This window comes from Trachurus trachurus (genome assembly GCF_905171665.1).
Source record: "Trachurus trachurus genome assembly, chromosome: 16".
NCBI classification, from domain to species: domain Eukaryota; kingdom Metazoa; phylum Chordata; class Actinopteri; order Carangiformes; family Carangidae; genus Trachurus; species Trachurus trachurus.
The window spans coordinates 21,776,881-21,792,862 of record NC_139902.1 but is presented as its reverse complement, the minus strand read 5'-3'; the positions used below and the strand labels follow the sequence as shown (position 1 = coordinate 21,792,862).

The 15,982-nt window shown below is 44.6% G+C and overlaps 1 protein-coding gene across 6 annotated transcripts; it reads right to left on the bottom strand.

Moving 5' to 3' along the window:
* Nucleotides 1-1,450: 1,450 nt before the first annotated feature.
* Nucleotides 1,451-14,734, bottom strand: mtcl3a (MTCL family member 3a). 6 transcript variants are annotated; one of them, XM_083989833.1, is made up of 8 exons: nt 13,593-14,730; nt 13,083-13,250; nt 8,043-8,357; nt 6,136-6,687; nt 5,822-5,901; nt 3,846-5,616; nt 2,897-2,932; nt 1,451-2,814 (listed from the first exon to the last, which is right to left on the bottom strand). In XM_083989833.1, the coding sequence occupies exons 1-7, from the start codon at nt 14,040-14,042 to the stop codon at nt 2,903-2,905; spliced, it is 3,366 nt and encodes a 1,121-aa protein (XP_083845959.1). In that variant the 5' UTR covers nt 14,043-14,730; the 3' UTR covers nt 1,451-2,814; nt 2,897-2,902. The 6 variants fall into 6 exon arrangements, 4 of the variants coding, with proteins under 4 accessions (XP_083845959.1, XP_083845960.1, XP_083845961.1 ...); XM_083989834.1 differs by having other exon boundaries at nt 1,451-2,772; XR_014596048.1 differs by having other exon boundaries at nt 2,573-2,814; nt 2,897-3,384.
* Nucleotides 14,735-15,982: the final 1,248 nt, after the last annotated feature.

Sequence of the window (15,982 nt, the reverse complement as noted above, 5' to 3'; positions counted from 1 at the left end):
TATTCTGGGAAAATGTCCTCATCCTCACAATCACTGTTATTGTCGCAAATAAAGGCAGGTTAGTTTGCCAATAGCTACGGCAAAGTAGCTGCTGCTGATGACAGTCACTTCTTATGTCACTGCAGCAGCATAATGTTTGCAGGATAAAATACAGGATTGTTCCATAAATTCTTTCCAGTGTTATTGTGTTTTAAGAAGCAGTGAAATTAAAACAGTAAGTGCCGGTTATATAACAGCTTCAGCATCTGGAAACCTCCACACTTGAGCACAGGCCAGTGCTTGGAATCTACACTCCTCCTGCCCAACCTTGACACAGGAAAACAGGGCGAGACAGCCAGCACAGCGCTAGGCAGGGCATCAGGAGAGGATGACAATATTTATATCAGCGCTGGGGTAGGATTTCTGGCACCATAACATTGTCGCACCTGTTATTTCAGTCAGCCTTAGGGTGCCAGGTTTCAGGGTGAGGGGTTAGGTGTCTGTCTCTCTCAGGTCTGAGGGTGTGAAGAGCTGCATGTGTCCCTTTGTAATGTTTATAGAAGTGAATGGGCATGTAAAAGTGCAGAACTGATCCATTTACCAGATAGTGGCATAAAATGACAACATATTTTGTCAAAAAAACATTAATTCTGGAGAAACCTAAATTGGATTGAAGTTCACTCCACCTGTGATGTAAACAAATCTCACATGTAGATAGAAGAATGCATTAAACATTTCTGGAGGAATACATACATACATACATACATACCGACCACTAACATGAAAGCACCGACACACACTCACGCTATCAGAGAGATGGATGGTTCCCGTGCTGCCGTCCCACAGCTCAGCAGTCATCACTCAGAGGAAGAGATCACAGTGTCACCAGAGACGTCAGTCGCCAAGATGGAAGGAGCCAGACAGTCGTTCGGTTCTGGTGCTTCATCTTTGAGTTGAACGCTCGCCGAGGACTCCTCTTCAAGCAGTCACAGAAATATTTATGTGCAGCGTCTGACTGATGCTCAGAACTTTTTGAATTATTGCTCCTTCTGCAGGATGAAAACCAAAGGATCCTGCAGCAGGGAATGAAAACTGCACAGTAGCAAGGCTTGGTAAACTGGTAGCTTATGAATTAAATTATTGGAGCTAATTAGGAATAAAGAAAATACAACATGGAGATTAAATACGATTAAGTGATTGTATATACAGGGTATCTTTACTTTTGAAATACTACTTAATAATATCATGTTTATAATGTATTGTGTCGTAATTGTGCTTTCGCAGTCAAACATCATGAAAGGGGTTACAAAGCCAAGAGGAAAACATTTTAGAAGTGGGTAAATGATTTGTTTATATAATAATTCAAGTCGTGAGTTTAATACTAATATACATACGTCAGTATGTAATGTGAGATAAGAAGAAAACGGTCAAGTTCTTATGTTTATTACACAAAAAGAACAGCAAAGGCATCACTTTCATCATGATATGATTCACCACTTTGACCCAAGAAAAAAAAAAAAAAACTATTCTACTCAGCTGAGTGTCCTGATCTGTGACCATTCAAAATTAGTAAAAGTAGAAAAAAAGGCTTTTCAGTATCTTTTTTTGATAAGCATTACTTATGTTATGCACAAAAGCAGGCTCTCATGAGTGACCTTTAACATACATTTTGACCAGAAAACATCAGCTATGGGTGGACAGCCAACACAAAAACCTTTACGAACAATGCATTCAGTTTTCAAATCAGGAAAATGCATAAAAAGAAACCAGCCTTTGGTACAAAGTTATAAAAAAGGAACTCACATTTTTATCTATCTGTTGATATCAAGTAAATGTTGTTTTTGCTTAATCATGAAAACATATAAAGCCCAGTCATGAGAATAAAGCAAAAATGTTTTAGTCACAGGCAAGGTACAGTCCAGGCATGTCCTGTAGGTAATATTCAAGAAGGCAGAAAACCAACACCGCTCCACTCAGCACTCTGACAGTGATGCCGGGGGAAACCTTCTCCGCTGCATTTATCTCTGAAACCAAGATGATCCTGCATATTGTGAATGTCACATCATATTTTGTGCAAAAAGCACACAAAACATGTTGCACGTGAAATACAAAACACAGTAGACACAAACTACATTGTTCTGGATTTTGTTTCTAGATCATTTGAATATGGGTCTGCTGTTGGTAAATCTGCAAGGCTACACTATTCAAGGCTAGAACCTAGACCTGAGCAAAGGATATCCATTCAGATGGTTGACATGAATGAACGATGCACGGGATGTGACTGTTCCTTTGGAAAGCGATGGTGTGACTGTCCTCTGAGGCTTTGCTTGTTGCCTGGAAGGTTCCTCAGGAGCACACTGCTGAATAACTCACGCTGCTTCAGGTCTTGCTCCCCTTGGTCAGTTAGGCTCCTCTGGATGCCATATACATTCTATAGGTGAGTTAGTGAACTCACGACTAAAGCACTTCTGAGTCTGTGGGCATGGAGGAGCAGTCTGGGTTTGATATACAGACAACAGTAAGGACGAAAAGAGAGAGTTCAGAGGTTATCACTGAAGGCTTCTGGTTGGTTACGCACACACAGTGGGATGGAGGTCAAATGATGACAGTCTCTATGTGAAAGGCTTGTGAGAAGGTAAAGGAGGAGGTATGTTTCTGGAGGGGGAAGGACTGCGGTATGACCGGGGTGGTAGAGGGAGATGACGAGGTGGAGGAGGAAGACGTAGGGGAGCGATTGGCCCATCGGGAGGGGAGGCGTCGGTTGGCTGGACGGGCTGGCCTCGAGAAGCTCTTCTGGACAGAGGAAGAGGAAAGACAAGAAGACTCTTCATTTTCCTGTGGAGAAACAAATGAATTAACATTTAGGATGATCACACCGTCCTGCCAGAAATCAGATTCACACACACAGATACTTTACATTTTGTCACGTGTTCCATCGGTAGTCTTCTTGATCCTGGGGAAAACGACAGGCATATTTCAAACAGGAACAAACAGTAAGGAATCCAGGACGCTCATGTGGAAAGATCACACGAGCAGATCCCATTCCTATTTGGTCAAGAGGAATGCATCTGAACTTTAGTACCTCAGACGTGTGCAGCAGTTCTCCTGCCACTTACCGGCACTTCAGAATCATCGCATTTTATTTTGGACAGCGCTCCCGGTTGAGGCTAAACTAAAGTGGTGCCTTTAATGGCATTCTTTTCATGAGGTCAAACAGAATTGGCTTGATAATCACTCCCACAATTTCTTTAACATTTGCATGACTTTAAAGCAGTGTAATCACTCCGGCTTTCTCATTTCCACGGTCCGCCAAGGGCATTTAGTCAGCTGGCTTCTTGCAGATACTTCTGTAATTACAACACAAAGGCCAGAAAAACACTTCCACTACGAGGCCCCATGGAAAGACTGAAAGATAAAAGACAAGTTGGTGAGGGTGATGGACCTCCTGCCAAGTTTAAATGCTTTATATGCCACCCTGCCAGTTCCTTTTGTTAGGAGCCTTAAAGCAATGGAATGGCCCAGATGCCCAGATTATAATGGAGGCTTTGGCCTGCTTCTGTCTCTTAGCACATACCAGAAATAAACAACATTCCCACCGGAGCTGTCCTCAGTCAAGGGCAATTGCTTAGTATTTCATAGTGGAGTGGAACAGAACGAAATGTGCAAGTTCGCCCGGGTCCACTGGTGTATTTGGCCTTGAAAGTATAGTTTGCCTTAATTATTTTGTTTAAACACAAAATGCATACGGACACATTTCATTCCAACAGAGTTCATCTGAAGTCAACATCTGTACGGTGAAAAACACACTTGCTGCATGGTAAATGTGTGTGTGTGAAGTGTGACTGTTTATCTGCGACTCTACCCACCTGAACTATAAGCTGCATCTCTTTCAGGCCCATGGCAGTGTGGCTGAGCTGTGCGTGTGTGGTGTGTGTCTTTGATGTGTGTGAAGTCTGTGTGAGTCTCAGAGTTGGAGGTAAGGGCAGAGGGTCCATGTCCAGCATGTCCAGTTCTGTGATGCTCTCCTCCTGCCTAACAATGAGGCGAGGACTTGAAGCCGCCTCGCCCTGTTGGTTCTGACCTTGCTGAGCCCGGGCTGCGCTCTCGTAATTCTTCAAAATCCTCTCCACTGCCCCGTAGTTAGACCTGGATCCCTCAGGCCGTGGGTACGCAGCCAGGGTGAGGGGCTTCCAGGGATGGTCGTTCATCATTCGAGGCCCATGTCTGGAGGAGTCAGACTGGGAGGGAGGAACAGACACATGCCTTGGCTGTGCCTGGTGCCCTGGCTGTGTCATCTGTCTTTGTTTGTTCTCTACAGGCGGCTGCTGGAGTGAGACACTCACTCTGCTGGCTGGCTGAGGCTTTACTCCGTGTGCACTCTCCTTCTTAGAGCTGGAAACCTCTATATTCTGAGCTGGCTGGCTGTTTGCAGGAAAAAGAGCCTCTGTGGCTGCTCTGGGTTGCATTTTCCTGGAAGGACTGCTTGCTGCTCGAACTTTGTGCTTGACCTCGGAACGGCATGTGGGAATCTGAGAGGTTATTGTGGTGGCGTTGTCCCTGAGTCCAACCTGTGGCTCTTCAGGTGAAAGGTCAGAGGGGATTTCTTGCTTCATTCTGACCTCTTGACCTTCAAAACCGCATCTCATTCGTCTCGGTTGGATCTCTGGGCTCCGAATTGTGGAATCTGAAGTGGAGAAAGTGACTTCAGGATGTCCACCCACCACACCAGTGGTCTCCCTGGGAGGTAACACTTCATCTGATGGTGTAAGGACCGGCTGGCAACCCAGAGAGGCGGCATCTGTCACGGTGCAACTGTCTGGCTCCTTTACACCACGGCCCATCTCAGCTTGAAACAAAGTTCTATTGAACTCGGCTGTTTTTTGTTCCAGCATTATGTTTCTTCTGGAGCCCTGGAGATTGGAGCTGACAGGTGTTATTTCCAGAGAGGACAACAGCAAATCGACTGATAATTCTTCGACAGGTGGCGGCACTTGCAGCTCAGGCTTTAGGTTACTTGAATGAAGGTCTTTCTCAGCACTCAGTACGTTGACTTCAGAGAAACTTTTCTGTACAGTCCCTGCAGGCGACTTACTGTTAGTGAACTTGCTTGCGTCACAGGACCAGCGGCTGTGGCAGCAGCCCATATTACAGTTATTGTTAGAAGGTACAGCGCACGATGCAACGACACCATCTATTAAAACCTTCCCTTCGTTCTCTTGTAGCATGGCCCCAAACTTCCTGATGATAGACGGGCTGCCACACTTTCTGTCCGCCAGAACACAGGGGCTGTGACATTTCCTCATTGTCATCATGGGGGATTCTGGGATGTAGAGTTCTGTGTCTTGGTGGGTCGGGCTGTTCAGATTCCAGGAGGAGGATCGGGGTGGGATGGGTGGAGCGGCTCCATCTATCTCAGAGTATATTTCTGGGCTTGCCTGTGTGTCTCTGGAGCCGTCTGGCTCAGCAGCACTTGTTCTCCAGGATTCACTCGAAGCTCTGTCGGCCCGCCAGGTGTTATCTGGTGACAAGGTGATCCAGTTTTCCCTTTCCAGCGCACGGAGGTCATCGTAGATCTGGCTGAGGTCACAGAGAGGTTCATTCACCTCCTCAGTTAGGCACTGGGATTCAGATCGATTCCTGAGAGAAATACAACAGTCAAATGCCGTTGTTGTCCACTTTTGACCTTTTTACCAAAGACATATATTATCAAATACATCTACAGCACTGAGACAAACACTGCACTGAGATTATATGCACAAGCACATCAAGACTCAGCGTGTAGTTATTATCATAGTTCCATGTTGATGCCAGGAAGTGCACATAGCAGTGAGGATTAATTTACCTCTTATCTCCGCTCTTCTTCCTGATCTCATCCTGGTAGCTACAAAGCTCCTCACTTACACGGGCAATCTCCTTCAGAGCCTGAGACACAGAGAAGGAAAGACAGAGACATTAAGAGATTTGCTGGGTATATTGCTAAAGATCTGAATAAAAGAAATTATGGGTCACAAGGATCCTCTATTCAAAGACAGTAACAAGAACAATGATGAACAAACCACAAGAATTTGACAGAAAAGCAAAGACAACCACACCCATGTCTCTGTACTGTATATAGTGCCATTATCAGATATGGACATTGTTTATTATAACTCTTACAGCATTGAGCGCAGTGGTGTTCTTCTTGTCACTGCCATAACTCTGCTCCGACCAAACGGGACTTTCTTGTGGCCTGATGTGGACGTTGTTTTCATTCCCTTTGGAAGCACTTTTCTGTGGGAATCCACACCCAGGGGCTCCTTGAAAAATAGCATCCAGCTCTGTTGTATCCACAGCCTCCCGGTCATAATCAACAGAGTCTTGCTTCCAAGCGCCTCTGGATCTCAGCTCCACCAGCACGGGTTGTGAGTGGTCCTTGTTAGTAAACTGACCATCAGCATTAAATTCACAGTGGCTGTCTGCTGCTGGGAAGCAGGTGGGCTGGTCACCAGTGATGATGTTTCTGTTGTGACCGAAGCCAGGTAATGCTGGTTGTCTGCTTGGCTCTGATTGGCTGCTGCTGCTGAGCGGCTCAGAATGGGAGTTGTCGCTGAGCAGGCTGGACGCCGTGCTGGTGCGACGTACACTGAGCCTGTGCACAGCATCATCATTGTACTGCCTCCCACCGTCCAGTCCGGTCCCCTCTCGCTTGCCTCTGACTTCGCAGTACAGCTAGAAATAGGAAGAGGAAGGTCATCACTTTTCAGCAATACTGCTACAGCCGGCCCTTTGTTTTAGGAATGGTTTGTTTAAAGGTCATTTTGAAGATTTGATGCTGGATTAATTTAATAAATCTGAAATTATATCAGTCATACACATCCAATACTATCGAAAACTCTTTAAATAATGATATTTTATATAATATAAGAGACACAGAAGGCACATCTATGTCAGACAAATATACATATATAGCAGGTATTGAGACTAGAGTCTTCATGATGGAAATGATAGACAAGTGTGAAAAGCTCACACAATATTAAAAATGTAAATGAGCTAATGAATATACAAACAGTACTACCCTGCATAATCAAAAATTAATATGGGACGATGAGAAGCCAGGCAAGATATCTTAGCAACCAATCTTGTGAGCATATTTAGACCAAAGAGGATTAAAAAAAACATTCAAAGAATTCTTTCACATAAAGTTGGATAACCCCTGGCCTGCTACCATGGAATCTCAAAATAGTAACCATTTCATGTTGACTGGGCTCCCTTCCCATCACGCAATGTCTAGATGGGACTTCTGCCTTGTAGCCTGCTTCATTCTCTGCTGTTTTCCTCTCTCATTTTCTGGTCTCTAAGGGGCCAATGAGAGCCACATGTTCTTTTCATAGCAAATTGTTTCAGTGCCTTCGCACTCTGTCCAACTACTTGTGTATGGCTTTCTTCAATGAAAACATTTCTCCTCTGCATGCGTCAGATTTTAATCTGCTGATAGGTGCGGGATTTATCACCACCCATGCAAAACTTTCTATCTCTACCTTCGACCGTCTCTCTTTGGCTCATCAATTTGCTCTGAATTACTTCCCTGTCTTATCCTGTTACAGTGTACAATATAATCTATAATTATTCTAACCAGTGAAATCCCAGTTTAATTAGGTATATTTCCAAACATGTCAGCTTCCCTCTCTCACATCACATCACTCCAGTGACAACTAAGACACAGACTGTCTTTATCACAGCATCTGTCTCAGTGTCCAGAGGTCAAATAATTGCAGCAGAGCTCTTGCCCTCCTTCTTCCACTCCTTCCTTTCCTCATACTCTGCAGCTGCACTGATCAGGGGTATTGTTTCAACAGTGTTTATCGTTGAACAGGATGTGTAGGAGGGAAACGTACCCCTGAGTGCAAAGGACACCGTATATCATACAAAAGGTAAGAAACCAACCTAAGAATGAAGAATAGTTAATGGAATGGAAGTGAATTTGTTTGTCTTTACTACAGAAATGTGTTTGCTTTAGTTTTCCCAAATCCCAAATCCCCAAAATGCAGATATATTTTCATGCAACCACGGTCGGAGCATCTTACCTCTTCTATTTTCTTCTGCATATCTTTCAGCTGGCTTTCCCACTCCCTCCTCTCCACATCAAATCTCTCCAGCAGCTCGGCTTTCTCCCTTAACCAGTCCCTCTCATTGTGCTCCAGGCGATAGCGCAGGTCCATGGCTGTTGAGTGTGTGTCTGCCAGGATCCTTCGCTGCTCTGCCCTCTCCCAGCGCAGAGATGGAGTCTCACGGTGCTGGTCTTCAGTGCTCTGTAACGCAACAGAGCCAGGACCTGCTGCTGCTGCTGCTGCTGACTGGACCCCTCCACTCACCAACCCTGTACCCTCCCTAGCCTCCAACTGGAGAGAGAGAAACAGACAGCGCAAGCAAAGAACACAAGGGTGGAGGGGAAAAAAAGGAGCAGGGAAGGGAAAGAGTGGGAAAGACAGAGGAGCAAACAGTCAGTGTTGATAATGGATATATAGCAGTTGCATAAAAGGAGGATGAGAGTCAGATGACGAGACACGAAAGGCAGGAGTGACAGACAGTCAACAGTGGAATTAAGAGAATGAAGGAGTGGCAGGAAGAGAAGGTGGAGGAAGTGGGGGAATAATGCACCACAGGGACGAGTGTGAGTGGGTTCAGAGAGGGGAAGAGGGAGAGAGGAGACAAGAGTGAAAGATTAAAATATCCTGCAAGAGCTCACACATACAGATCATTGGTTTAGAGGTCAGGTCTCTTTTCTATGTCACTTCACTAACTAACAGGATACAGGGCAGGATATGGCAGATTCAAGCACAGCAAAATATGTCTGTAGAGGATGCATGTGGCCTCAGGCAGACGAGTCTGTGGTGCACCAGGTTTTAGAGAAACACTGCATTGAAATGCAGCTGTATTGTTCAACTGGACTTTATTTTACCAATGATGTTAATGAGTTCAAAGACTCTTTCAAATGAAAACCTTGCGCATATCCCCTGGGAATTTCATTGTGTTTGCACCAAAACCAAGTTCACGTTATTAAGAATGAAAAGAAAAACTAAAGTTTAGATGGTACCGCCAAGTCAGACTCCAGATTTCGCTGTCCAAAAAGAAGTTCTGAATTTGATAACAAAGATCTTGGTGCTTGGTGGTTTGTAAAGGAAGTCTATGATTCAGAGAATATCCTCTTACATACTTCAAAACAAAGGGTTTATTTTTAGTACATAGATCTGTGCATTCTGTGGTAAATATGTACATTTATGTTCTCGTAAAAACAGGCAGAATTGCTTTCGAACTGGAAAAACACAAGACAACGCCTGTGCATGTGTGTGTCTTTGTGTGTGTATGAGTATGCATGCATGCATGAAGTGTGTGTTAGAAAGAGGGAGAGAATGCAACACAAGCATGCCAGAGTGTGTTATTTCAGTGTTCAGTCACAGACATCGAGCAAAGCCTTCTTACAAGCCTCGGTCACGCTGCTATTTCTGCCTGTGGCCTGGGGTCAAGAAATTATGGAGTAGGGAAACAAGTCAACCCTCTCTGTCTGCCTGTGGCCCTTCTCAAAGGCACACAACTCCACAATTACAGATGGACGATGATGGGTGCTGTCCACAGTCTATTTAAACATCCAAATCCAAACAAATAGTGAAAGTGCAAAAACAAGATGGTCGAAGTCAAAATAAAACAGCTGAGGACATTTTTATTGATTAAAAAGAGCAAAGCCAAACCATCTGCTTAAAGGAAGTTCTGGAGGAACGGAACATGCAAACGGGAACAGGTTCACAGCATCGTAGCCAGCTCAGGGAATACACACTCATGCACGCAGACACAGCTTCAAACCAGACCCAGAGAGCCACCCCAGCTACTCTGGATCACCCTGGCTGCCACCCTATGGCATAGGGTATATAAAGGTGACTGTGTCACCACAGTGACCCACTATAAATAGCGGACACACAGCCTTGTACAATGTCACATTCCTAGGGGAGGTGGAGAAACGAGGTAAAGGGAGGAGGGGGAGCTGGCTGCTACGGCAGAGTGAGATGTCTCCTAGCTGCCAGCAGCTTTCATAAATCAGTGGCATGCAGAGAAATATGCCTGGAAATATCCAGACTAAGACCTCAGCCTGGGACCTTGGATGCTTGTTTGGTATTTGGTGGTGGACGTGACCAAAAAGCTGTAAGGTGTGGAAACACCTTACAGTAGTGGCATTCACAGACTACTGTGGAAACTGGGGTGCCATAAACTGTGCCATATAAGCTGTGTGGATACTTTATTGACTCACTCTAATTAGAGCTTTTAATTTGGTATCTGGTATGGCTAAAGTATGAAATACAGTACCAGCTAAAGCAAAGGCAAAATGATGCAAAGATTCAACTACAATTTGTGACACACAGCTCCTGTTTCTGGATGAAAAACCAACAAATTATAAACCAAATGGTTTAAAACAGCTAAAACAATTTGTAAAACTAAGACAGATATGGACATTTTATACATTAAATTCAATTTATAAATTATGTCGCAGCTCAGTTTGAGGATTTAAGGAGAAAGTCTTGGCTAAAAAGGAGAATGATGGTTTTAGAAAGAGAAGATTTACAAAGTGCACACAACTTCTTTTCTCTTCTACCACCAACTAACTCCAGATTTGTATACACTTGGCTGCTTGGATAATCCTCTGCAGTATTCTGTCCCTCCCTCTCAGTGTGTGCTACTACCTTCAAAGTCTCTCTTCAAAGTCCAGCAGAGATCAAACAAAATAACAAGTTTATTACAACTGTTGAGTGTCGTTCTCTGACTGCGTCACACATTCACTTGATTGCATCAAAGGGCTCTACTCAGGCGTACCTGCTAATTTTACCATTACATTTCAGCTCAGTGCTATTCTGGATTGTCATCTGTGTCAGCATTTACAGTTACCTTCTACCTCTTTGACACCCTGCGTTTTCACTCTGCCTGCGCTAAAAATGGGTGCTCTGCCACACTGGTTCAGTGAAACCAACATGTGGATAATGACAGAGAGGTTTCTCACCCATGTTGAAATTGTTCACATTTCACTTCAAACTGATCTGGAGTTACACCCATTCAGCTCTGCTGACTGCACTGCCATGAATTGCATGCATTCCTGTCTATCTTTCAGGTTGGTTCCAAACCTCTGAATCATCGGATTTGTTCAGCAATTAATATAAATGAAGTGAGGTGAAATAAATGGAAATTCTGATTCTGAAAGTCTGCTATTCAGGCTTTTTAAAATCTTTTCTCTATAAAAAAGGGACAGTTTCTCGCTACTTTGTTGAATAGTCAAATTGACCCTTAAACTTTGCCACAAGGAATACGAGATAGTATGAATGAACTACGTAAATTAGCCGTTTGATTAAAAGCAGCAAATGATAAATGGAAAACTTGGCCTGATGTATTATGTGTTATCTTATGTGTAGCCTTGGATTAGCAGTTGGCAAACACATACCCAGAAGTATAAACTATGTGGCAGGATGTGGCATCAACAACTATTACAATGCTTCACTCCCAGTCATTTCCTTTGGTCTGTTTGTGAAATCAATATAGAAAAGTATGTCTGCATGTTTGAGTGTGTGCATGTGTACATTCCATTCACCATAACTGTACATTTTGAGTATTCACTTATGTAAACAACCACAGATTTTCATGAGTCTGAGAACACTTCGACTTCCCATCGAAGGGAAAGGGACACATATGTGGGGAGACCTTTGGACTCCATCGTATATAAAGAAGAGAAATGAGACTTTCTCTCCTGCCCCAGACAAACAGTCCAGATCTCCATGACTCTCCAAACTGGACTGTCTTTAACACAGATGTCTCACATGTACATTTGGCATCACTGTGTGTGTGAGTGTGTGAGTGTGTGTGTATGTGGCATCATGCTATAACCTCCTGCAGTACATCAAGTCTTGTCTCCCACTGCTTCACTGGGCTTTTCAAACACAAAGCAGAACAGTAAACGTCTGTTTTTATAAGACTCTCCATCAACCACACTGTGAGAAGGCACAGAGCCAGCAGGACAAAGGGAAGAGCTCAACAGTAACATTGTGCCATCTACTCACACACTAGAATAGTTTTGTACGTGTGCGTGATCTGGTAAAGCCGTGTTACTGTCTTGCATTTCTGTGTCACCAGTGGTCTTGTCGAACACTTACCATTGCACCACCTTGCTAATTTCAAGCAAGCACAAAGTTGAAGAATTTTTGAGCCATTGATTTTTTAGTAGCTAGAAACAAGAGCTGCATGTGACAAGTGATCGCATGACCAATCAATCTAAAAGTCTGTGATAAAAATCATGAGGTTCAATTGGAAAATAAAGACAATGTCACCACAACATCAGAGAAAAACGAGTGGGCGCACAGAGGAATCCAACTCTGAACAAAGTTCACAGTAAAAAAGAAAAAAAAAAAGTTAACTTCTTTTACTCAACTTCAACTCAGTGAAGTTTTCTAGTCTAGACCAACCAAATAAATCCATCCTCTGATGTAACCAGAAAAAAAGCTAAATCCCTAAAAGCCACGTTGCTTTGAAGAATAACTATGCATGGTGCTTCAAGTGATCTGTGCGATGCCTGATACAGCATGGCACTGGTATGCAAACTTAACTCTGTATTTTCTCCCCATTTCAAGGAATACTTCACAGTAGCTGCCCGCGGTAAAAAATAGGTTAACATTTCGTCTGTTAAGAGAAAGCTCTTAAAAGCCAAGCTGGGTGTCTATGTCTGGCTGAGCGGGGATAACTGAGTTTGTCTCCTCAGTGCAAATCTTTTGTCTAAGCTGAGGCTTGAGTTGGATGAATGCCAGGTCGACTTATCACCCTGCCATGTGGGTGGCTAACGTGGCATGTCCAATTTACACCAAACTGGAGACCAGACATCCACAGACACATATGGGATATATGAGCTATCAAGAAATAATTCCAACTTAAACATCTTCTATGTGCCTTGCAGTTTTTGCCTGCCTTGCTTTGTCGTCGGACAGATGACCTCATACCAAGCATGCACCTGTGCTTAACACTGAACTATATAGAAAGTAATGTATTTGCTCCACTAACACACACATACACATCCTATGGCATTGTCATCCCTCACCTACCTGTGCAATCCTGCATTTGAGCTCAGCCTTCTCCAGGTCCCAGGCACATCTGTCTCTGGTGTACTGCAGCTGGAGCTCACTCCTTTTCTCCTCCTCTCTCTTCACCTCTGCCTGCACTTCCTCCAAAACCGTCTTCAGGTCCAGCAGAATCCTCCTGTTTTCCCCTCCCTGCAGGGAAACACAGTTGCCAGCGGTCATGTCAGCCAAATAAGAAAGTCAGGCTACAGTATTACACTTCCAACTATTAAACTAAAACAACCAGAGGAATTAAGAGGAAATAATATGTGCTGCTGTATCTAATTATCAGAGTTTGCATTTAAGGCGTTTATAAATGCTGCTGTAATCACTGAGTGTCATTCACAACAAACCCCAGCTTCCCATACACCAACATATTGTGGTACAGGAAAAAAAGAGAGAGCGAGAGAGAGAGTGCATGCTTTGACTACCATCGACGCACTCGTGGCCCACACAAATATAGCTTTCACATGGGTGGTAAATATTTCCAATTACTTGTATGTCAGCCACTTCTCTCAACAATGACTCCTTCTCGCGCATCCACTCTTCCTTGTCCTGCACGTGTCGCTTTTTCAAATCCACAAACTTCTTTTTAAGCCGTGTGTGATGCGTTTGCTGCGGCTGCTGCTGCTGTTGGGGCTCTGTACCCGGCCACATTTGTCCCCTGAGGATTTCAAGCTGTGTCCCAAGTTCACCTGCTCCTCCACTCGTGGTGGAGGCATCGAACTGGGACTCGTAGATGTGACTGAAGACGGTGGGCGGAGAGGAGATCCTTCTCAGCGGACTGCGGGCTTTGTCCCTGCCCCTGTCTGCCCTATCCATCCTGGAACAAGGCACAAACTCCCATCCCTGAGACGGTACGTATCCTCCACCAGCACCGCCCCCACCACCACCACCACCACCACCACCATGCAGCCCCGAGCCGTTCATAAACGCACTCCACATTTCTCGAGCACATCAAAATAAGTCATAAAATATATATTAGATTAAAAAAAGAAGAAGCTGGTGGTGACCAACCTATTTTGTGGGGTGACCACTTCTGCATAAACTGGAATAATGTTCGACACAAAGCAGCATACTGTTTTTTTTTAGTTCAAACTTTTTAAAAGATTTTAGTTGGTGGCCGGTGGCACAAACTAATAATAATAATAAAAAAAAAAAAAAAAAAAAAAAAAAAAAGACAAATCCAAACTATCCAAACCCGGCCGACTCCCCCGTCGGCCACACAGCAGCACTCAGGACAGTGCTCACACAGGGGACCGGTGGACGGGAGGCTGCATCGGTCCCCTCCATATCTTCACAGCGACAAGGTCAAGCCGTCATTTCTTTCTTTGTGTCCTTTGTCCCCCCCGTGCTGTCCTGTCCTGTCCTGTCCTCCTCGCTGCTGCTGCCTCCCTCTCACATGTTTGCGTGGAAATCTCAGGGCGCACTGTGTCGTGTCGCTGCACCGCACGGAATCATCGTAGGCGACAGAAGTTGGCAGAGACAGACACCCAGTAACCGCTCCGACGCGAATGGGAGACGGTCCCAAAAATATCACGGAGCGCACTGATGTAAGAGCATGAGCGGAGTATTTTTACACCACCCCCTAGTAACCATGAGTTTATTTTTCCTAAAGCCAGATAGTTGGACGACGGTGTCAACCCGCCGGAAGAGGACCAGTATCCATTTATCAACACCGGGGTTGCTCTAATTACTCTACCTCGCGGGACACCTTACGCTGTGTCCATGGCAACAATTCGAACACCGCCGCGCCGTGGCTCCTAGTTACCTCGCGGGACACCACCTTATTACGCTGTGTCCATGGCAACAATTCGCACACTGCATCGTGGCTAAGGGGTCAAAATTAAAACAGCTGTAGCCTATGCCAACGGTCACTATTTAGAGGCAACATGCCGCTTATTGCGCAGTAATAGTCACACCAGATGCTACTCTGTTGCAAAATAAGCGCTAGACTTGTCTTACCTTTTTACGCGTAGTAAAAGTTAGTGTGCGTACATTCCCCCGTTTCTCATCCGTGACAGGAGTCCTCTTTCAGTCGTCTGCCATTTCTCATCATCAGTTTATTAGAGGGAACACGAGGGGAATGACTGTCACGAGGAACACGGCGAGGGGTGGGATTTTAATCATTTTGATTTGAGAGATGATAACACGTTGTTTACAGTCGCCTCTACAATGCCAGCAACTCTTAGCGTAGGCGTTACTCGCTGAATATAACTCGCTGAATATTAGCTATAGAGGCTGGCTATGTCAAGTAATATTCATGCATGAGTTAGGTTTCTACACTAAACGTATGATGTTCGCGTTTTTTTGTGTCAGTTAAGTTAAATGCTCAGCTCGAGCGCAGAAAACTGCGAGGAACCACGTGCCACACGCAGTGAATAACAGAGCCTTACCTCTTCTTCACGGTCCTCCCTCAAGAAGAGCCACGAGAGCACACATTTCCACCAGTTAAGTAGCTGAAGTGTACTCCGGGTCGGAATGCAGTGGCTTAGTTAAAAACAACTGCAGAGCGACAGCCTACAGCTGAAATGATGCTTTCATTAACGGGAATAAAAAACTCCTTTTTCTGTCTCTTCCCCTCCTACCCTCCTCACTAGCCTACTCTCTTTCTCCCTCTCGCTCTCCACAGCTGGCCCTAATATGTGACGTAAAACATCCCACCGGTGGGATGAAAGAAGTGGACAGGTTCCAAAAAAGGAAAAAGAAAAGAGAAAAAAAAAGGAGAAGGAGAAGTGGACCGGTTCCGCCTCTATCCTGATGGTCAGGTTAAACCGATCCAACACCAGCCCATTTGTGGCTTATGGTTTTAAGACCCACCTTCTTACAATTTTACACACTTCTGAATGGCATATAACCAACATCCAAATGCCACAGCTCCTATC

Bases quoted from the DNA above. Each gene is read 5' to 3' on its own strand.
- mtcl3a (XM_083989832.1), bottom strand. From the start codon at position 14,042: ATGTGGAGTGCGTTTATGAACGGCTCGGGGCTGCATGGTGGTGGTGGT. The intron at 8,358-13,082 runs GTAGGTGAGGGA...CTCTCTCTCCAG, and splicing joins TCAAATGCAGGATTGCACAG to TTGGAGGCTAGGGAGGGTAC. The intron at 5,617-5,821 runs GTAAATTAATCC...TATTTCTCTCAG, and splicing joins AAGAAGAGCGGAGATAAGAG to GAATCGATCTGAATCCCAGT.